Raw genomic sequence first — 22,115 nt, forward strand, 5'->3', positions numbered from 1 at the left:
GATTGTGCCTCCGTAAATCCCTCCTCTTGCAACCGCTGAACGAATTTCAAGGTATCAAAATGGTGGTCCCGCGCTTGACGAGCGGTGGCATGAAAAGCTTGGTGATGTGAGGGGTTTTGTAGGATGCTGGTTCTCGGTCGCGCAAGCCCACCGTCTCTTCTGCGAATAGTTTGCCTCCTCTCTGCAGTATTCAGAGGCCTGGAAGGAGAGTTATATGTGGATACTGTTGTGCTTAATGCTCGAACAGCATGGTTCTTCGTGGACGTTGTTTGCCAGCTTAATCTTGGAAGGAGAAATCGTGGGAGGGCTTGAGCCGCATTCAAGCCTAGAGTAGGCATATTTGAAACAGTCCAATGCTATAATAGGGAGTCGATTGAGAGAGAGCAATGCGACTTTTGCTGGTGGGGTAATGTTGTTTGTGTTGTGTTGTGAAGAGAAAGCTACAGCAGACAGCAATACTGTAGCGGCAGCGGCGTACCCCAAAATAAAAGCGGACTCCAGCCCGCTTCGGCTTTTTTTGTGACTCAAACCCACTTCAAAGTCAAATACCTGAAAGACGTCGAAATTCCGTGCGCATCCACGTAACAAACCACGACCGCGCCTCCTCCCCTAGACATCGAAATTCTTCAAATCCGGTCCTGTTGAAGCACGCGGTCTCCTCGCAGTCACGAAAAGCGCGTCACTCCCTCACGACATCGAAACCTATACCAAAACTACCCCGCCACAAACCACCCATTATGGCGGCGAACGGTGATAAATACGGCAATGATCTGGACTCGGATTCGGATTCTGGTCCAGGCTCTCCGGGACTTGACGCACAAAACGATGTAGATGACAACGTTCCTGAGCTTGATGAGAAGCCAGTGAAGTCGGCGCTGAAGAAGTCCGCACAAAAAGAAACTGCCCCAGCTATCATACGCCCTACTCTCCCACCCCAAACAGAGCCAAAGGATCTGGATATTAAGTCCTTGACTCCTCTGACCCCCGAAATTATCGCCAGACAGGCAACGATCAATATCGGTACTATTGGACATGTGGCGCATGGAAAATCTACCGTTGTGAAGGCGATTTCAGGAGTCCAGACCGTTCGGTTCAAGAATGAGTTGGAGCGCAATATCACAATCAAGCTTGGTTACGCCAATGCGAAGATCTACAAGTGCAATAACCCCGAATGTCCCAGACCAACATGCTTCAGGAGTTACAAGAGCGAGAAAGAGGTGGATCCTCCCTGTGAGCGAGAAGGATGTGAAGGTACATATGAATTGCTTAGACACGTCTCGTAAGTTCCTGAAATCCTCAAGTCTAAGGATATGATTTTAACATATGTAGCTTCGTTGATTGCCCTGGTCACGATATTCTCATGAGCACTATGTTGTCTGGCGCAGCAGTCATGGATGCCGCTCTCCTACTAATTGCAGGTAACGAAACCTGCCCACAACCTCAAACTTCCGAGCATCTTGCAGCTATCGAGATTATGAAGCTTGACAAGATCATTATTCTCCAAAACAAGGTCGACTTGATGAAGGAGGAGAGTGCAAACCAACACTACCAGTCGATATTGAAGTTCATTCGAGGAACCGTTGCTGATAAGAGACCCATCGTCCCAATATCTGCCCAACTGAAGTTCAACATTGATGCTATCCTCGAGTCGATTGTCAACACAATTCCCGTCCCTCCCAGAGATTTCTCCATGGACCCTGAGATGATTGTCATTCGATCCTTCGATGTCAACAAGCCAGGCGCTGAAATCGAAGAGCTGAAGGGAGGTGTGGCTGGTGGGAGTGTCTTGCACGGTGTCTTGAAGCTCGGCGACGAGATCGAGATCCGACCTGGAATTGTTACTAGAGATGAGAAGGGAGCTATCAAATGCACACCAATTTTCAGCAGAATTGTCACGCTAAACTCGGAGCACAACGATCTCAAGTACGCAGTCCCGGGTGGGCTTATTGGTGTCGGAACACGAATTGACCCTACCCTCTGCCGTGCTGATCGTCTGGTTGGTTTCGTTCTTGGACTCAAGGGCCGACTACCAGATATCTACACCGAGATCGAAGTCAACTACTTCTTGCTCCGTCGTCTATTGGGTGTCAAGACTGCCGATGGCAAGCAAGCCAAGGTCGCTAAGCTGGCGAAGAATGAGGTTCTAATGGTGAACATTGGTTCCACGGCAACCGGAGCCAAGGTAGTCGCTGTGAGGGCTGATGCTGCGAAATTGGTACTCACCAGTCCGGCGTGCACAAACATCGGCGAGAAGGTTGCTTTGAGTCGTCGTATTGAGAAGCATTGGCGCTTGATAGGATGGGCAAACACCATGGCGGGCGTTACGCTTGAACCCAGCGTTTCTTAGGTGAAATAGTTCAGACATTTCTGTAGCAGTCGGCGATGTCTTCATACCCTTTTACCAGCTCGATATTGGCTTATGCATAATCGGGAGTTGATAAATTGGGCAAAAGTTAGCTCGGTTATGAATGAAAAATCTACAAATAAAGTCGACACTTATGCTGTGCTTTGTAAACAGGTGCTGGGAATCAATCACCAGTGTATGTGGTAGTTGTGGTTTGGGCTCAAGTTGGATGCTGATGGAAAGGGGCTTCGCTTAAGGTGGTAGCTGTCAATATGATGTCTTATTCCGCATGGGCGATGTAAACTACGCATCTTAAGCAGTAGACACCAAAATTTCTAGTTGATACAAGAGCAGTATTTCAACCTGTTGCGGAATCTACGAAATATGCTGTTCGTGATCCTGTTTTGATTGACGGACTTTGTAACAGGTACTAGTGAAGTGAGTGCCTCTTGGTACAATGCTGGCCATGGCTTGCCCCGAAGTGCTGCAAGAAGGATAGTCATAGTGCCGTGAAGATAGTTTGCATCTGCATGCTCTCCCGGTATTAGGAATTAGTTTTCGCTTTCTCAGCTCCATGCTAAGGACCTCTAATAGCGGTGGTTATCTTTGTCGTTGTCCTTAGAGAAGGTAAATAGTGCATGACTATATACTAGGTACTATCAAAATGGTAGATTCTTATGAAAATTTAGCTTCACTATACGTAGTTCGGTACAAAGACGTCTTTTCTTTGCTTTTATTTACTCTATTCTATTTTGCGTTTGGTACTGTACTTTATAGCGATTTTCCATGTCAGCCAGCCAGCTGCGATCGAGGTGCTGAGAAAGCCTATTGTAGCGTAAATGAATGAATGCATCGAATTACTAAGTGGACTTACCTGCCTTCACCTGTCCGATGGTGAGGTGGACAATAAGACTATCATGGGCTGTGTAGAATCTGGTAGCGCATAATCACTTTCGTGCTTCCGCGACTCTTGCAGATTGAAACCCGTTCTAGTGAAGTAAGAACGAGAACTGTTTGCATGTTGAAGTTGGTGATCTGAAGATGAAAGAGCGTTTGGTGGTTTGCCTGGATATACCTTGAATCACTAAAGTCAAGAAATTCAAAACTTTATGAGGCGGAAAGAGAAGGAGGACTGAAAAGTTAGTACAGGGGGAATTATAATGAATTTTACTTATGCTTCCTGGGATAAGGGTGACTATATATACAGGCTCTCAGCTTCGTCAAAGCCATTCTAGCCAGAAAAGAAAAAAAAAAACAGGCGCTCTCCCCCATCAACCCACCTCACGTATTCGGCCTCCCATCCGTAATCTCTCCATACGGAACAGCCTCATAGTCTGCCGTGCAGGCATACTCATAATCCGCTTTTCGCTCCAACCCCTCCACCAGACCCAAGAATACATCCAACTCACACAAGCCATCCATTCTATCCATCCCGCATTCCGGATGCGGGAGCGTCCGCTCATTCAACTTGAAGCGTAAATACTGCGTCTCTTCCCCATTTGTATTGTACTGTTGGTCTGGGAGGAGTGGTTGGGGGGTACGGATAACCTCGATGTCGAGACGCGCTGCGAAAGGGGTCACTTGCGAGACGGTGAGGTTGTGGAGGCCAGGCTGGTGGTCCGCGGGGAGGAATTGGGAGAATTGCGTGAAGCCAAGAGCTGTGATGATACTCATGATGTTGGTACTGCCCAACGAATTAGTATGATAAAACCCCGAATCGGTCTAGGTAGCTGAAGGGCTCGGGAGCTGTCAGGAGCCGGATTCCTATGTACTGCGGAACACGTGTTTTTTTTTTTGGCTCCTAACACAGCTCTCGGCCTCGGAGCTCACAGAAAGTGTAGGACTTTTTGTTTGGGTATTGCTTACTCGTGGCTGAAATCGAAATATAGACTTTGGTTCACTGGAAATGTCTTTTCGTTGCTGTCTAAAGTTGTGTTTATTTGGGAGCCCTGTAATAGTTAGCAAAACTTCCTCGACACCAATTTAGGAGGCTCGATCCATTGACCGATTATTCGCAATGTCCCAGAACTCTCTGGGAGTTATTACTAGAATGTGATATCGGAAGTTGGAGAGATCATGAATTGGCAACTTACGGAATAGCCTAGGGTCTGACGTTTCAACCTCGAGGCCAGCTCTTGGACCCAGCCAAGGCCGACTGCTCGCCCTGTTGGTGACTGATAACCAACATAACCTGCAAACATAATATCGATGCCATATTCAAAGGCTTCCCATTCCGCCGTTGTGAAAAGGTCGCAGAAAGGACTATATGCGTATGCGGCCTGTTGTGGTCAGTCACAATGTCACCGCACGACCTGAAAGGAACGTGATGAATAGTTGGATTAATCTTACAATCTCATAAGGACACATAGTCTGCATCGCATAAACATCCTTCAAGGTGAAATCGACGCCTTCGATCATGGAGTTTATGCGTTCTGTTGCATTCTGGAGGGAAATGCCTTGCCATTCTTCTGATGCATTGAAACCGCCCTGGTTGCGGAAACTGTTTCCGTTATCACAGTTGTCGTATCCAGCGAGTGAATTGTTCCAATGCTGGCCATCGCCCTCGATTCCATAGCCCACGTCTACCTTGGAAGCCCAGTCGAACCCGAAGAAACCTGTGAGGAAGTTCCACGCAGACTTTCCAGAGTTTTTAGCAGTAATCCTTCGGGATCTAGGAACGAATGTATTGACTAACCTCACGCATTCTCATTTGAGTAGTTGTTCGCACCAAAATTTTGCTGTTTGGATTGTAGAGGTGGCCGTAGTTATAGTAATGATTGACACCACTTTCGAACAGTTGCAACCTCCCCTGAGGGACCATGATCTCCTCACCTAATCCATAGGACCAAGTATTCAAAAAGGAGAGCGAACCAGTCGCGTTGTATTTCCCACTGATCTTGGCCATTTTCCCACCAAAACCTTGGACGTTGGTGTTCACTGTAGGGTATCTGGAGCCATGACGATGAAGCGTCTATATATCATTAGCTAAGCTACAATAAAAAAGACTGACTTCTCACGTGAACTTGTATGATATTGGCGCCTGGAGGAAGTGGTTGTTCCTCTACTCCGAACCCAATAATGTTGGGAGAATACGGAGAAAGATGACCGAACATTTGCTGAATGGTTTTATTATTTTTCTCTCCCATCGGTGCCATAGTTTCTTGAGCCGTAAAAGGAGCTCGTCCAGTAGCTGTAGGGCCGGGATATATTTCTGGGTTTGGGTCAAAGTATTGTGAGAATTTTGAGAAGCCCTTTGAGACACCGCTAGATCCAACTGCTTGACCTGGTCCTGTGCCTGCCACAACGAGCATCGAGCGGAACAGCATACTGTAGGAGCAATACAACATAACCATGATAAATGACAAAAATGCCGCTTTCTTCAAGATACGACTGTTCTTGGAGCTGGCGAAACGGTCCGAATCTTGATCGTGCGCCGGAAGACTTTTGTCTGACAAAAGTCCCATTTCTGCATAGTCCTTCATGGTCAAGAGCGTCCCGTAGTTCGTTCACCTGCTTTGGGTTAGAAATTAAGTGCTTGTGAGATAGGTCCCGAATCAGAGCAACTACCTTTCAGGGTCTATTACGCGCGGATGCTTGTGGAGACTTGAGAGAACCCAAGCGCGCGGCTGACTGAACTGCCCGGGCTAGCGTATCTACAGTATCATGTAGGTAGGTAGATATAGGTAGGGACTTGAGACCAAAACAAACTGGGCTCACGTTGCTGTGACTTGGCACTGTGACGTTCAAATGGCCCTTAAATCTTTTGTAATAAACTCCGAATAACCTTCGGAGTTAATTCGTGCAGATTGACGTAATGTCGAAGACTAGGATACCTTCGTATAGTACTTGTACCCCGCGACATTTGAATTGAGATATAGGTACAATTGTTTACTACTTTACTTTTTTATAATTCAGATTTTACTACCATAGCACGAGAAATATTACATAAGATGGCCAGCCAAATCCCAGAAAAGATGCTAGCAGCTCAGCTGATTGAAGTACCCTCTCCAACGACCCTGACAGTCGCACGAGTTGAAATAACATTTGAATAGTTCAAAAAACCATATAAAATCCATGAGGTTCCTACTCCGGGAAAGGATATCAATGAATATGATCTGCTCGTGAAAGTTGCTGTGGGCTCGTTGGTTAGTCAATTTCTATTCTGTGGCATGAGATTACAGATGGCGATCTAAACTCTTCTTCTCATGCTCCTCTTCTAAATTATTGCCACGCTTATTGTTTAAATAGTGCCATACAGATGGCATGGTATCGGACGGTATAATGGGTACTAGATTACCATGTATCGCCTCTCACGAAGGTTCCGGCACAGTCGTCAAGGTCGGGTCTGCTATCCACGAATTTCACGTTGGCGATAGGATCCTGTGCAGCCTATGCTATCATCGCTGTGGGATTTGCGCAGACTGCACCGGGCCCGAAGAAGACTCGCATTATTGCAGCAATGCGGGTGGCTATTTGGGCGTCACGATAGATGGATCTTTTGCTGAGTATGAGGTTGTTGATGGCCGAGAGTGCTGTCTGTTGCCCGACAATATCAGCTTTCAGTCCGCTGCTCCTCTGGCGTGTGCTGGAATAACTATCTGTAAGGGTCTTTGATCACAGGCGCATATCTGTGGACTGACGAATTGTAGGGGGAGGCATTGCTAGGGCTCAGAGGGCTGGCTTGAAGGCCGGAGAGGCTATTGCAATTGTTGGCGCTGGAGGTGGATTGGGACACCTTGGTGTCCAGTTTGCAAAGGCTCTTGGCTTCCGTGTCATTGCCATTGATGCTCGTGATGAGGGTTTACGTTTGGCCCAGGAGTCTGGAGCAGATGCTACCATAGATGCTCGAAAGAGCAAGGAAACGGTAGTTGAAGAAGTCAAAAAGATCACTGGAGGTCAAGGCGCGGAAGTTACCTTGAACGTCAGCGATCACGAAACAGCTGCCGCTTTGGGAGCTGCTGTGACGAAAATGCATGGCATGCTTATCCAAATTGCGCAGCCGCGAGATGTCAGCGTTCCTTTTGCAGAGCTGATCTTTCGGGATATTAAAATACGTAAGCATCTATTCCTTCCGCTATTCTTAGCTTGTTCGCGCAAGCTGGTGCTAACCAAGATTCTCTAAACCTTAGATGGAAGCCTGACAGGTAAGTTGAAACTCGTTCTAGAAATGAGTTCAAAGCTAATGAGCGAAGGATCCCGAGAGGATATTAAGAAAATGCTGGAGGTTGTATCAAAGCACAATATCAAAGTAAAAACCAATCCGTTTGATGGAATCAAAGAGGTGCCTAAAGCTATAGAGCTTGCCCACTCGGGCAAGATGCAAGGGAAGCCTGTGATTATCATCGACAATCAGGCAATTGAAAAAGAGAAGAAATCGAGGCTTCAGATGGTATGAAACGCCGTGAATGAGAAAACAAAGGATGCGTACTGTGAGGTGGGATGACACTTAGCTGGAGCCTACGTGTGAGCGTAGAGAACGGAGTGCTAGCAAGGAGTTGAAGAGGAGCTGTGATATTTTATCAAATTTCACGATGTAGACCAAATGTTAGAAAGCTGAGACACACTTTCAATCTATGATACAATAATCTTTAAATCCTAGGTGAGACACTCATATACAAGAGGTCAAAAATGAACACAGAAGAGTAAAAGCTCTGCAGGCCCGCCTTTGGCAGAGGTGTAACCGCCCGGGTTAATTTAAGTAGATGACGGAGAGCAGCTGTGGGTTTCTGAGGAGGTCCCAATGACATATTTTCCAGGAAAATAAGAACCAAGGAGAACAGGGAGACGTAAGACTTTTGGCGAAACTTTGAAATAGCGACAGAATGCGCACCGCCCATAGAAACGGGTGTTCTCAAACAACCCGCTTCCAGGTGAAGAGCACGGTACTTTGAATTTACTGGTCCCTTCATTTCATTCTCTTGACGTTTCGCTTCGATGGGCCAGGGGCCGCTGGTCTCTTCGATGAAGACCCAGAATCCGGCCCGGGTCCTGGTGGGGGTCCAGGTCCAGGTCCAGGTTCGGCCGCGCCCCTCATCCGTGCAATGATTTGACTCAATCTTTTTCTATAGGGCTCGGGAGCAGACCAGGCGATTTCCGCTATCGTTTTAGAAATTGCTTCTAGTTGCGCAACACTGCGACACGTATCAGATACATCCTCCAGCGCCCTGAGTACAAAAGTCCCGCCTGCAGGATTTGCACTACTTACTTCTCCAATCAGCCACATGTAAAGGTTGCGTGCTTTGCCTGGCTCATGACTGGGTCTACGCCGAACCCAGTTGGCGGAATTGCCATAAATCTCGAAGTTTTTGTCGACGACCAGCTGGAGGATTGAAACAAGGGCGTAGGCAGCATTTTCTCGGGAAGCCGGCGGTAGAGGTAGTCTGTCTCTTATATGATTGTGAATCGCCTCGACAATGTTGACCAGCATCTGGCCACACCATATTACATCATAATGACGACCATAGACAGGTCCATCTATAGAGTATTCATCCAGAAGTTCCCATGTCTCCTGTGCCTTCCGCTTCATCTGTAAGAAGTAGTCCGAGGCTTGAATATTGGTCGGTATCCGGAGTTGATATTGATGGAATATATGTTCATCGAGCACTAGCAAGCGAAACAGGGTAGCCTCTATGTCCCCAGGTACTAAGATATTATGAGCGTTGATCGTCTCGGGATTTTGTAGCGGGTTTCTTCGGTGGTCATCGGTAGTATGAAGTGGGGCTGGGGTGGCCATTATATCGCGGACAATATTCACGCGGTCCGCAAGCATGCGCATTGTTTGCTGATGGCGCTCGAAAGGAGATTTGACACGCTTCTGCAACTGCCACTCGGTTTCCACATCTACTGAAGGTCCTCTTAGTTCCCAGTTGAGTTCTAAACAGACGTTCTCGAAACCCCTCGCTGATATTCGTGTGTATGGATCAACCTCAGAGGGCCCAGCGACCTGTCCACTCGAGACCCTTAAAAGTTGATCTAGGAGCCAATGCCTGTGGCGGCAATCTTCTTCTTGACAGGAACAGCGTATTGGAGTTCCTCGCTCGATTCGCAGGCTGTAGTTTTTCACCTTCGCGGAGGCAATTTGAAAGGCGTATGTGGAATCATGCTGGCGACAATGATCTAGGGCAAATAGAGACTTATTATCGGAAATGCTGGTAGTTTCCTCCCGGTCATCATCTTCGAAATCTTCAGGGTCATCTGCTGGATTGTTTGTGTCGTTTTCATCGTCCGAATCACCCCCATCGTTGCTACTGTCATCGGAGCTAGAGCTGCTATCCTCGCTAGGTGGCGCTCTGCCTTTGCCTTTTCCTTCCGATGTGGCAGGAACAGTGCCTTGAGATGGTGCTTCCATGTTCGGTGTAATGGCGAGCTTGGAGAAGTTGGAAAGCGTAGGGGACATGAGGATCAAAACCCACTTGGATCGAGATTGCTAGCTCCATTGCGCTGAGGTTGTCTGATTTATATAGGGAGTACTTCTATGATACCTTCGTTATTCTGCCTATCACAATGGCATTCGATGGCTGTCAGTTCAAAAGCTTTACAACACGGAGAGGACTCAGCCTTCCGTTCCAACTGCGCTTAGCATAGTAGAAAGGCCTCTTTGAAGGCCGCACACGGTGTTCATGGTCTCGAGGCAGGTCGGCTGGAATGAGCAAGGCAATCACAATAGATGACTGTCTAATATAGTGTCGTTGGAAGTGATGTAGCGGGGAAGTGGTAATGCCAGAACGCCAGGCTGTAGCGTAGGGCGTGATACGATTGGTACGATTTATGTGGGGCAGGCTACCAGGGCTGACTTGGAGAAGACCTCCAGATCCAGCTCGACGACCGTTTTATCGACCTTTTCAACCATTTCACAACATATGTGGAGTTGCTTTGTACTGTTAGCTACCGAACCATGTCTTCCACCTCCTATTCTCTGCTTTATTGACCTCTGTATGACATTAACCGCGGAATCACCTAGCTAGGTATGAACAGAGTCAGAAAGCATCTCCCCCATTTCCTCCCAACTTTCCATCTCTCCTCTAATATCGTCCTATAGTCCACAATCACACCGAGTCCTACTAATAAAGCTAGATTTATATGGCTATATGGCTCCTTCTGACAAATCATACGCCGAGTTACCAAGTAGTATTCCTTCTCTCATTTTGCAAGAGGATGGGTCTTGGCTGCGATATGTGTCCAGTGATCACAGCAATTCCAAAAACCAACTTCAGCCGCATTTCCGACATGCGGTCCTACAGCGTGCATTCGCCACCAAGAAGCGAAAAATGCTTCCTATGGGCAAGCATTGGATAAATGTGATTTTCTTATCTCGTATATACCCCAGAGCCGTGAAGTATCCCACAGAGTCATACTGATACGTTGTCGAAAGTCCGATCTGGTGTAGTTTCGGGAACAGGGGCCAGGGTCATCACTTTCTTTCGACTACTTTTGAGACGCACTTCTAGCAGAAGATTGGTCAATGTTTAGTTCTATTATTGGCAGGCAGGCCCCTCAGAAGTTTCACATGTTGACTGCATTTATCCTCAAACTTATTCTATTCTTCAGCCCTAAACTCGCCTGATCATTTGCCTTGGCCGCCTTTATTCACACTTCCCCTATTACACAACATACACAAAAGTCTTTGCTAAACTCTTATTGGAGGTCTAGCACTACTCTTCCTCGCATCTTCCCTTCTGACATCTGTTGGAAGACTTCTGTCAAATTGTCCATCTTCTCTATTCGAAGATGCGTCTTTACGATGCCGCGTGCGGCCATATCGAGGACCTACTTGTGTAAGTAAGGAGGAGCGAAATGGGAGAAGCTCCTTACTTCCATTGCTTCACGCTGGTTTCCCACTGCCGAACCCTTAATATTATGCTCCATTGCAACCTGTGAAACGTTAAAGATGCCCCGCTGTTTCTTCCAGAAGCCTTACCATGGCAGCCGGGTATGCTTTTGCAATTGGTTGGGAGTCTCCTTCTGGCATTCCTAGGGTCGAGTTAATACTGCCTCCCGAGGTAGGATCCTTTATGGAGATGATATTTCACAAAATTGCTCGGCACGTACCCACGCATACAAGTGTTCCTCCAAATCTCAGAAAGTCAAGAGCTTGGCCATATGCTTTGTTGGATGCCGTGCAAACTATAACCGCAGAGGACCCAAGGCCCCCCGTTGCTTTCTTGACTTCTTCGGCGATGGTTTTATCATCATATTTAGTGATATCGAGAAAGACCTCAGCCCCACAAGACTTAACAAGGTCCTCCTTGCTTCCATGATCAATACCAATGATACGTAAAGCCATACCACGAGCGCCTATCTGCGTAGCAAGATGGCCCTAAAAGTCACGTGGTCAGTCTTGGCAACCGAGCATGAAAGGGGGGCTAACTAGACCACCTCCAGCCCCAACTATGAAATGCGTCAGTCAAACATTTTTTCAGATCTTACGGAGTACACCGTACCAATTACAACCCATTGTCCGCTTTTTGCGTCTGATTTTCGCAAGGCCGAGTACCTAAAGTGGGTCAAATTTGAGCGTTCTTCCATTTCATGCGGCCCAACCTGCGACCCCAGAATCGACGACGAGGCTTAGACTTTTAAAGGGCAAACTTACGTGGTGACTCCAGCGCAAAGCATAGGAGCAGCATCTTCAGAACTCAAGGCATCCGGAATCGGCGTGACGTAGTTAGCAGGAGCCAGGGCGTATTGCTGAAAAGTCCCTGGGTCTATGAATGGGTCAGAACTCGACCTTCACGGCTGCAACGACAAGCGGTCAACCTACAATAGTAGCCTGAGATCTTCTGGTTCTAATCACAAGAGCAAATTAGTTGGGCATCAATATATGACTCTTATTACACTCACGAAGCATACGCCATCTTTGCCTTCCATGCAAGGGGGGCATGCACCACCTGCGAAGAACGGGAAATTAGCTCTGTCTTTCCAGGAAAATTTCCAGCAGTATGGATCAAACCATGAGAAGGTCTTTGGGTGCCTAGAAAAGACGCTCCTCACAACTCCCAAAACATGCCAGATAGGAAGTAAATGAGCTGCCCGGTAATCTTACATGCGTAGGCAACCCACTACTAATGTCAGTCTACCTACAGTCATCAAAATGTCAGTAAAACATCATACCTTGATCCCGACGCGGTCGCCAACTTTAACTCGGCCATTTTCAGCACCAGGGCCAAGTTTGTGGACAATTCCAACTCCCTCGTGACCACCAACCTGGCCTGGCTGTGTAGGATAAGGCACTGTTCTATTAGTTCCCAACACTTTTCTTTTTTGGATGATACTCAATTCTTACGGCCACGCCAGGTGTTCTCCATCACCCCGAGGTCCGAATGGCAGACTCCAGAATGCGTTCTAGAGAAGATTAATAGGGTTAGTCAGTATCCAAGGGCGGACCCTTCTCTTCGTACAAAGACTCCACCTCCACTCACATTCGAACAAGCACATCGCCCGCTCCGGGCTCAGGAGTATCAAGCTCTTCGACCTTGGTAGAAAGAGTTCCAGGCTTATCATAAATGACAGCCTTGTACTTCTTGGGGATATCAAACGACTTTTGTGTCTCTACTATAGCCATTTTTGCAGTATGTTAATTAAATGTGAAGTGGGTGTAATACGGAGTAGCAATGCTGCTGAACGAGGTGCCTTTTAGGTTTCAGGAGGGATTGCAGACTGCTTGATGATAATATAAGTCTTAGAAGCGGGGGAACCGCCACATTCTTGGTGCGAATTGCACTCCCATTTCAATGGGTTCGTGGCGTACAAGGGGTGCCAAACTGAAACGTCCCGTCATCTATCGCGGGGTATTTGCGGGGTAGTCTTATCTCCGACTTTGAACGTGTATTACCTTTGCAGGACTCTATTAGTATCATTATATTGTGCCATTCGATTGTTAGGTCTGTAAAATGCTCTGGTTTTAACATTCAATTGCTGCTGCAATTATCTACTGCGTAATTATGTTGAAAGATCCCCCTCTGTGGTGATCTTCAGACTTGTACTATGTAAAATATAGCACCTCTAGAAGTAGATACTGTTTCCACTCAAAGTTACACCCTTTGCCCTTGGCAGAGACGTATTTTCATTGGGCCAAGTGACTGGCACTGCCTCCGAGGTAGTAGTAATCTGCGGGCGCACACCTCGGCATTTATCACTTGCATATAGAGTTTGGGATTCAAGTCAGGTGTGCATAATTGTATCCTCGATCCATCATTGTCTCCTCGTCCTCAGAATCCCTCCCTCACAGCACTAAATCCTGTCAGCTGAGACTCTCGGCAGCCTCTATAGCTGACCACAATGTCTTCTACAACTGATAAACAAATACCCCAATCGGTGCAGGCGACTAATGACAAGCAACGGAAATATGGGGCATTCCAAAATGAAGTATACCGAGGTACAGAGTATATGTGCATAGTGTTTACAGAATAATTACTAATAATTGCTAGCTGGCATGTTTCACAATCGCCTCCCCGTAGTCACCACTGATCCAAATAAGCTTGAGGAGCAAGCAAAATCCATACTGAAACCAACAGCCTTTAATTATGTCGCTGGGGGTGCCGGGGAAAGAGCAACTATGGATGCCAATAGATTGGCTTTTCGGCAATGGAAACTGGTTCCGAGGATGCTCCGAGCAACATCCCAGCGAGATTTAAGCGTAGAGCTATTTGGGGAGACATATGGTCAGATTTTCATGCATAGCTCTTCAGCACGAATATACTGTGTCTATGCTAGAAACTGACACTCTCTGCTTCGTATAGAAACCCCGGTCCTTATGGCTCCGGTGGGCGTCCAATCAATCTTCCACGAGGATGCAGAAACCGGATTGTCAGAAGTGTGCGCCGAGATTGGCGTTCCATATATCCTCAGCACAGCGTCCACCTCATCCATTGAAGAAGTAGCCAAAACAAGTGGCAACGGGCCACGCTGGTTCCAGCTGTATTGGCCTCAGACGGACGCATATACAATCTCCCTCCTCAACCGAGCCCGGGACAGCGGCTTCAAAGTACTGGTTGTTACTTTGGATACGTGGGCGCTGGCGTGGAGACCTGCAGACCTGGATCATGCTTATGTGCCGTTCTTCAAGGGCATTGGGAACAAGATTGGATGGGGAGACCCGGTATTCAGAGAGCATTTCCAGAAGAAATATGGAGCTACCCCTGAAGAGAAAATCGTAGAAGCCTCGCAGGAATGGATTGGGGATGTGTTTTCTGGTGCTGCTCATACCTGGGAAGATATTGCATTGCTGAAGAAACATTGGGGTGGCCCGATTGTGTTGAAAGGAATACAAGTAAGTTTGCGTTGTAGAAATGAGTTATTAAGACGGTGTTAACACCTCGCAAGCATCCAGATGATGCACGGCTGGCCGTGGAACATGGTGTGGATGGCATAATTGTCTCGAATCACGGAGGTCAACACATTTCCAAACACACCAAAACCTTTACTAAAATCTGCTAATTCTTCCTAGGACGACAACTCGACGGCGCAGTTGGATCCTTAGAGATGCTCCCTGAGATTGTTGAGGCGGTTGGAGACAAGTTGACTGTCCTCTTCGACAGCGGTATCCGGACCGGAGTCGACATCATCAAAGCTCTGTCCCTGGGCGCGAAGGCTGTTTTGGTAGGAAGACCTGCAATTTACGGCCTGGCTGTTGGAGGAAAGGTAAGTGGAATGATTTCAATGTTGAGTATTGATAGAAGCTAAAAATGCATAGCAAGGAGCAAAGCAAGTCTTGCAAGGCATCTTGGCTGACCTCGACCAGTCGATGGGACTTTCCGGAATTGCGAATGTTGACGGGTGCAATATGTCTATGGTTCGAAGGTGCCAGTATGCCGGGGATGTCAAATCATCTAATTGAGGGGATCTTTGTTGATTTGATCAGATTACCCTAGAGTATTCCGGTTTTGACGAGAATGGACTGGGTCAAAGATACCTGTGCTCTTGTAAAATCTCGCATTTTTGAAAATGCATCCTACACCGTTGGAATATGAAAACACTTGTATACCCCCAATCCAGTATGTCTGTTGTCACTATTTTTTTTCAGTTCCACGTACTTAGAAGGATCATGCCATACCAGCCCTCAAACACCCCTTCCAAAGTTCATAGCAATGCAAGTCACCACTTTATTAAGCTTCTCCCTCCCACCAAGCGTTTTCCCCTCAAACGCTACTAAGTAAGCCCGACAACCAGGACCATCGCATTCCTATCCAAGAATCAGCATATCAAAAACAGGAGATTTTGGAGGAATGCGATCTCCCAGCTCCGCTCAAAAAATTCAGAAAATGAATATAAAGACACGCATACTAATTCGACAGAACAGTTTCGCTAGTAGCACCATACAAGCTCATCAAACTAGCCGACAAGAGCGAGGATCTAAGCGGAGTATCCATGTCGACGGTAAGAGTGAAGGTGATCGGGGTGGTGAGGTTGGGTTTCGAGGGACCTAGGTAGTAGCTTGCAATCACGGTACCGATATTTCATAGATATGTAAGAGTGAATTTTTGAAAAGTGGATATATATAGGCTCCTGCTCCGTGACAACAAGCTTAAAGCTTTTCTTATGAGATTTGTCAGACTTATATGGTGACACTGATACCACAAAGCACGCAGGTAAAATTGTTGTTCAACAGAGTTTTTCGCCTTGGAATGTTCCGCATAATTTAGGTGGTGTCTTAATCGAGTTCAAAGAGTGATAGGCTATCATTTCAGTTGACTTCTGCTATGTAGAAATAGAACCCGGCTTTGATGTGGCTGTCAACAAGGAGGCGGACTTTACTTGCTTTCTCATCCGAAGACTGACAGATGTCAGCTCAATCTCAACCGACTTATGCATGGTACAATGTCTACAAGAAAGATAATCGGTTTCGCTCCAATTTTGGAGCTATCTTTTCGTACCACAGCGCAGGTTTGAATCATCCCATGTGCTCGATCTTTCCAATGGAGTCATAAATAATATAAGTGGAATGTTGTAGCCATATATTCGTGAACATTGCCTGGATGTTATCAGTGTAGGAACATGTTTGGGAAATCATACACTAGCAGTTCAAAGAAAGGCAACAATCGCTCAGTCTCATATCTATAGACATATTAACACCAAGAGATTAGTCTAGAATACGCATAACTAGGTAATATAAATATAAAGAGAGCAGTTTTTATAAGTTTGAAAGGGCAGGATACTTTTATATGAGCGGTGTCATCGGAGAAAGCTATGATAATGACTATAATCACATCTACTTCCATTTCTAGGTAAGGCATCTTTTGAAGCGCAGGAGACAGCATAATAGGCAGAACGATCCAAATGCGGAAATAAGTACCCAACAACTTGGTTGATTTGTAACATTGAAAGGCCGCAATAAAACAAGAAGGATTCGGCGAATTCAAATGGTATATTTGTTGCTCAGTTCATTCTACCCTAAAAGACTCTCGAACTTGGATGGTAGGTAGGAAAATTACTCTGTCTTCTTGCCATGTGCAAACAGTATATGACACTTGTGAGGGCCGAAGACGATCTGAAAAAATCAGACTTGCGTGTCTTGATTAACCTGACGAATGGATCTTCATCTCGTCTCTGATCTGATCAATATAAACAATGTTGCAACATCGACTTGAACTCGGCATTAATGCCCTAGGGGCTAGTCCGTATTTATCCAGTGATGTTCACAGTCAATAAGGTTGTTCAAGCGAGGGCTAACGAAGGTGAACACGACGTTCGTTCGAGAACTTGCCGGAGTCGTCGGCGGCTTCCTACAGTCGGAATGGCCATCTCGTTTATGGTAACGAAACTCGATTCGCTGATCCCGAGGATTGAGCCTTCATTTGAAGCAAAATAGGTCTTTCCATGCTTCGCTGTTCGTGTCTAGTGGAGTTAGAGGTGGAAGGAAGCACTGGGAATACCACTCGAACGTGAAAGCCTGCCACTGGTGTTTTGCAATTGGGCCTCTGGGTGGTCATGATTCTCTCGAGGGATTTTGAGTGGAGCATTGCTTCGGCGTGGTCGAGAGTTATAGCATATGTTGGATAAGTCAGTTCACCTGGTGATTTCGTCTTGTTAGCATTTTGACCTCGCGGCATAGTATACTCTTTCTCCCCGAGAACCTCAATGCTCTACTGTGGTGATCTTCGTCCAGCGCTTCACTAGGGTCGCAGAATGTCTTCCCATTTCAACTTTCAATGAGACTACCTCAACATCCAGAAGACCTTCTCAGCATAATCGATTTAAAACTTTCTGGAGGGGATTTAGCTTAGTCGTAGTCCATCGGATAAACTTCGGCGGATAAATGATTTTCCGTGTGTGTCGTGGAGAAGCGACGCCGCGATGGAAAGATTTCAAAAGAGAACTACAGTTGCATCACCCATTGTCAACCAAAAATGTTACGGCCAGCTCTCCCTCGGATAGGGAACTCTCTCAAAATCTTCCGCCGCTCACTCCACAAGGTTCCTATCCTCAACCACAATTTCAACAATGGCGTACCAGGCCTCCTATCGCCTGCCGGCTTCGACATGGCGTGGACGCAATACCAGGCTCTGATGGTAGAGAAGCTCAATGTCCTTACAGCAGGTAGGTCGATTACTACCCATTCCATTGCGAGATAAGCCAGGAGTTCTGGCAGAGAGAAAAGTGCTGCCAGCTCCTCGCGCGAAGCTGTGGAATATTCTCTCAAGTGAAGCTGTTGACTAACGATGCATCCAAGAAACTGATATGGAATCCAAAACCCCCAAAGAAATACTCATCAAATATGCGCGAGATCCCAACTCCGCTCCCATCTTCAATTACGCTTCGATGGCGCACAACAACAAATTCTTCTTCGACGGTCTTTCCCCGAACCCAGGTCCCATGGGAAACGACCTCAAGAGGGAACTCGAAACCTCCTTCTCTTCAATCGAGACTCTGAGACAAGAGTTCTTACTTACCGCCACCGCGATGTTTGGCCCGGGTTTTGTCTGGCTGGTGAAGACCAAAGATAGGAGATACTCTATTCTCACGACATATTTGGCGGGTTCGCCTTGGCCACAAGCACACTATAGGAGACAACCGGTGGATATGAATACGGAAAATGAACAGTTCTCCGATCATGTCAGGGAATTGCAGCGTGGTCCTGCTGTCAATGAGAGAAAATTGGGGGCTCACGGCAGGTCTGCGGAAGTAGCACCCGGAGGGGTTGAGCTTACACCCATTCTTTGCCTCAACACATGGGAACATGTCTACCTTCCTGACTATGGAGTGGGTGTTGGCGGTGCTGGGGGCAAGAGGACGTTTGTGGAGAATTGGTGGCATACGATTGACTGGGATATTGTGTCGACCTATGCAAATCCCAATTCAAGCAACCCAGCGTTTGTGTGATGAATAGACGGGATCTCACTGTAGTATATTGAAGCAGAGATCTGGCGTTCAGGCATAGAACTCCCATCACAAAACTTTGTACTATATTGCATGATGGGTCGGCGAGAGAGTTAATGTTGGATGATATCAGAAAAGTCCACTTCTGCTGTACACGAACTTCAGCGCAAATTATGTATCACAAACTTACCCCTTCTCTACAGTAACTATTTCTCAGATGCTTGCTATGTTTGTGGGGGAAATAAGTCAAACACATTTCACAATCAACAATCAAAAACCTGAATTTATGTTTTTTTATTATTCCAACTAAGACTATTCGTCAAAGGAGTGTCATCTACCTAAATACTTCAAGTGAAGTCGCCATTCATGATCCCAAAAGCGCCCAGAAATGCCGCCGAAATTGAATTAAAAACCGCTTGCTTCGAAACGCGACTAAAAAACAAAACAAAGAAGTCGCTCAAATAAGCGATATGCTTTCTACTTAAATCATGTTGCCGTTAACGTTTATTTCCCATCCTTCACTCTTCTGCTTCAGCGCCTTCGCAAGCATCAACTCTCGCATCCAGTCAATTCTCTCATCCCTTGACTTCACCGCAAAGTAGTGTGTCTTGTTCTTGGCGCCGGCGTCTTTGCCTTCAGCCTGGCCATTCGCGACCATCGCGCTCTCCCTCTTCCGCAGTCTCACACCCTTCTCGATGGCCGCTGGAATGAGCTGGAATGCGAATGCCGCTTCATCTTTCTTGTCTTTGTTGCCGCGGGAGATGTTCATCGCCTTGAAAGCAGCGTTGAGCTTGGAGCCCGAGGCGAGAGAGGAACACGCAATGGCATAGTCGTCCACGTCTATATACTCTAGGGTCTCTAGAGCCTGCGCATCCTTGTGCATTGTAAGGCGAGTGCCCTTGAGGGTGAAGTGATGCTCGTGCCATTCATGGCGCATCATCTTCGTCTTGCGCTTCCTCATGTACCCAGCATGCGAGGCATCATCTGCAGTCCGGGTAGCAGGAGCATTGACTGGTGACCAAGGATAGGCATGGTTCTGTGGCGGAGGTTGCGTATAATGTGGGTTGAACCTCTCTTGGGTTGAGGATACAGTGGAGATATTCTCGTCGACGCGGGGCATTGCAGGAAAGGATGGACGGCGCGCAGAAGCGCGGGATTGAGTGCGCTGGATGACCGGTGCTGGTGCATGTCTGTAAGACATGTTGGGTGGTACAGATTGAGATGCTTCACGTGCAACGGGCCCTATTGGGACTGCTGTCACGGGCATATCCATCTCGGAGAACGGAGTGCCAAAGCGGTACACCGAAGCTGGGGATTGTGTTACGTTACGCAGTTCTGGTGACATGGCCTCGGCTCGCTCCATTCGGTAAGGGGAGAATGCATTCGCGCTTGCAGCACGTGGTGGTGGTGCTGGCTTAGGAGGTGGAATTGCAAGTCGGGGAAGACCGCGAAGTCCCGTGTGAGGAGATTTGAGCGCGGGGAACATCTCATATGGAGGCGTAGAAGGTTCCTCGGATGACCACACCATGTTCCTGGGATCCATGTGCTGGAACTTGAGAAACTGCTGGACATTGTCTTGAGGGTCGCGGGACTCGACATTTCGAAGACTGGCCTCCTCTAGATGCTGAAATTGTGGGACTGCGGCAGGACCAAGCACATCTGACGAGGCAACGACTGATGGTACTGCATCTGAGATGGGCCTTGCAGCCTCTGCTACTGCTTCCGCAGTGAGGGGGTTTCCTGGGTTGCCGGCAACCCATATTGACCCGCCCTCTGGGCTGACGGGATGCTCATTCTTGAAGTTTTCAATCAAACGTTGTTGCTTCCGCCATTTTGAGCAGTTCTCTCCCTTCGAGCACTTATGGGGCTTGGGCATAAGCTGCTCAATGCCAACGATGGAGACTGACTCGAGTGGAGTTATCGCATCGTCTTGCTTCCTGTGCCGTCTTCGGGAACTCTTCCGGCGTTTAGGTTCTTCGTCTGAACCACACTCGAAATGTACCTTCCCTTGTCTTGACCTTGACCGATGTCTTGAAGGCTGTCGGGATTCGGTGCATGGCGACGAAACTTCCTCAAATGGGGTAGGAGGCTTCGGTGTACTTGGCGCACTACCTCTAAGAACATGTATCTCGTTCCAAACCTTTGTCCGTTGTCCAAAAGAAGGGATGTCCAGCTCTCTCAGATCCTCAAACTTCAGTGTAATCAAGATAGCACCTGAGATATCGTTCTCCTCAAACTTTTCCACGATCGATGGCTCGAATCCCGCATCATACATCCATCTTGCGACTTGTCTTGGTGTCCATAGAGATACATCATTCAAGTCCAAGTCCTCCACCGCATGTGTCAATGAACTGAGATGGCGGTGTTGTGTTGGAATATCTGGAACTCTGGGCGCATCTTGCGCCGCTCTTTGCCTGCTCGATGGTCTTGGTGTCATTGGAGACATTGCTAAAACGTATTGCTCATCCGAGCTGAGCGAGGAATCGACTGAGCTTCGAAACAGGTGTGGCCCTCTTGGACCCTCTACTGGCTTCTTTACTGTCAAGTCGAAGTTGAAACCCGGAAATTCATGTGAGCCCGGGCTTGGAGTATGTATTTCTTCAAAGGATGATAACGTAGTTTCACTCTTTTGTCCGGTCTGACTTGCTGTTAGCAAAGTGGGAAGACGATTTCATGAAAAAGACTTACTGAATTCAGACTGAGACGCGGGGAGTTATCTTCTGCCTCACTATCATCGTCCTCAAAGTCTGTATCGAACATTTCCGTGGCATCTGACAATGGTCGTGGCGCCAGCGCTTTCATATTGAAGAATGCATCGTAGGGCTGTCCCTTTTGGAACATCTCAACCCGTGGGTCGATCGGTGTCGTTGGCGACGTCATAGGCTGATTGTCTGTCAATACAAATACCTTCAACAACGTCTATGGACATCAGAAACATACCATTTTGCCTGTCTGGAGGTGGATCTCGGGAGCGAGTGGAGTGCTAGGTCTCTAGCTTTTACCGTTGCCGGTCAACTTTCTAGAATATGGTACTGAGTAGGATATGAAGACGGGATAAGAAATCGCTGACAATCAAAACTTGGACGTCGCAAAAATTCAAAAGCATCAGGAGAAAGGCCGTTAGAGATGCCGGCGCCTAGCAGAGTATATGTATCGGGCTTTGCACGCCTCACTATGAATACTGTATCTCTAGCTTTGTCGCCAAAGCGCCGATAACCCAGTCTGTTGCCGGCAGAGGTCGCCTGCATAGATAGTGACCTGTGCTTAAAGGTCCGCATGTGTGACTGTTCTGGGTGGATTTCTGTACGAAGTACGGAGTAGCTTCGTAGAGAAGCGATGGAATCGACCCCGGGCTGCAGCAACCCCCGTCGATTCGTAGATCGGCTGCCAGTAAGAAGGCTACGGATACATGCGATGCACGGGAAAGCAGTATTTGCCAATCAGATGGTGAGATTGC

At 47.4% G+C, this 22,115-nt stretch overlaps 7 protein-coding genes across 7 annotated transcripts; 3 read left to right on the plus strand and 4 right to left on the minus strand.

The window, feature by feature from the left end:
* Positions 1-737: 737 nt before the first annotated feature.
* GCD11 (Eukaryotic translation initiation factor subunit gamma) lies at positions 738-2,347 on the plus strand (the record flags this gene model as incomplete). Its single annotated transcript, XM_031145473.1, has 2 exons — positions 738-1,279; positions 1,330-2,347. 2 exons carry the CDS (start codon positions 738-740, stop codon positions 2,345-2,347), a joined length of 1,560 nt encoding a protein of 519 aa, XP_031009191.1.
* A 1,278-nt stretch (positions 2,348-3,625) lies between these two features.
* Positions 3,626-5,826, minus strand: phyA_0 (3-phytase A; the record flags this gene model as incomplete). Its single annotated transcript, XM_031145474.1, has 6 exons — positions 3,626-4,028; positions 4,211-4,293; positions 4,438-4,623; positions 4,694-4,981; positions 5,040-5,315; positions 5,362-5,826. The coding sequence occupies 6 exons, from the start codon at positions 5,824-5,826 to the stop codon at positions 3,626-3,628; spliced, it is 1,701 nt and encodes a 566-aa protein (XP_031009192.1).
* Positions 5,827-8,249: 2,423 nt separating this feature from the next.
* LHYA1_G000483 (uncharacterized protein) lies at positions 8,250-9,965 on the minus strand (the record flags this gene model as incomplete). The annotated part of the gene is made up of 2 exons (XM_031145475.1): positions 8,250-9,755; positions 9,957-9,965. 2 exons carry the CDS (start codon positions 9,963-9,965, stop codon positions 8,250-8,252), a joined length of 1,515 nt encoding a protein of 504 aa, XP_031009193.1.
* A 1,013-nt stretch (positions 9,966-10,978) lies between these two features.
* On the minus strand, positions 10,979-12,905 carry alcB (alcohol dehydrogenase; the record flags this gene model as incomplete). Its single annotated transcript, XM_031145476.1, has 13 exons — positions 10,979-11,110; positions 11,156-11,215; positions 11,262-11,314; positions 11,393-11,660; positions 11,712-11,731; positions 11,785-11,837; positions 11,937-12,048; positions 12,105-12,129; positions 12,185-12,231; positions 12,387-12,402; positions 12,455-12,573; positions 12,627-12,685; positions 12,763-12,905. The coding sequence occupies 13 exons, from the start codon at positions 12,903-12,905 to the stop codon at positions 10,979-10,981; spliced, it is 1,107 nt and encodes a 368-aa protein (XP_031009186.1).
* A 716-nt stretch (positions 12,906-13,621) lies between these two features.
* Positions 13,622-15,179, plus strand: LHYA1_G000485 (putative lactate 2-monooxygenase; the record flags this gene model as incomplete). Its single annotated transcript, XM_031145477.1, has 6 exons — positions 13,622-13,718; positions 13,771-14,004; positions 14,083-14,612; positions 14,666-14,732; positions 14,790-14,983; positions 15,036-15,179. 6 exons carry the CDS (start codon positions 13,622-13,624, stop codon positions 15,177-15,179), a joined length of 1,266 nt encoding a protein of 421 aa, XP_031009187.1.
* Positions 15,180-17,688: 2,509 nt separating this feature from the next.
* On the plus strand, positions 17,689-18,661 carry RSM26 (37S ribosomal protein, mitochondrial; the record flags this gene model as incomplete). The annotated part of the gene is made up of 2 exons (XM_031145478.1): positions 17,689-17,878; positions 18,012-18,661. The coding sequence occupies 2 exons, from the start codon at positions 17,689-17,691 to the stop codon at positions 18,659-18,661; spliced, it is 840 nt and encodes a 279-aa protein (XP_031009188.1).
* A 478-nt stretch (positions 18,662-19,139) lies between these two features.
* On the minus strand, positions 19,140-21,577 carry pob1 (the record flags this gene model as incomplete). The annotated part of the gene is made up of 2 exons (XM_031145479.1): positions 19,140-21,296; positions 21,347-21,577. Coding segments are annotated over 2 exons (2,388 nt in total), but the record flags the coding sequence as incomplete, so codon positions are not given.
* Positions 21,578-22,115: the final 538 nt, after the last annotated feature.

The sequence above is a fragment of the Lachnellula hyalina genome, assembly GCF_007821495.1.
Source record: "Lachnellula hyalina strain CBS 185.66 chromosome Unknown contig00007, whole genome shotgun sequence".
NCBI lineage: Eukaryota > Fungi > Ascomycota > Leotiomycetes > Helotiales > Lachnaceae > Lachnellula > Lachnellula hyalina.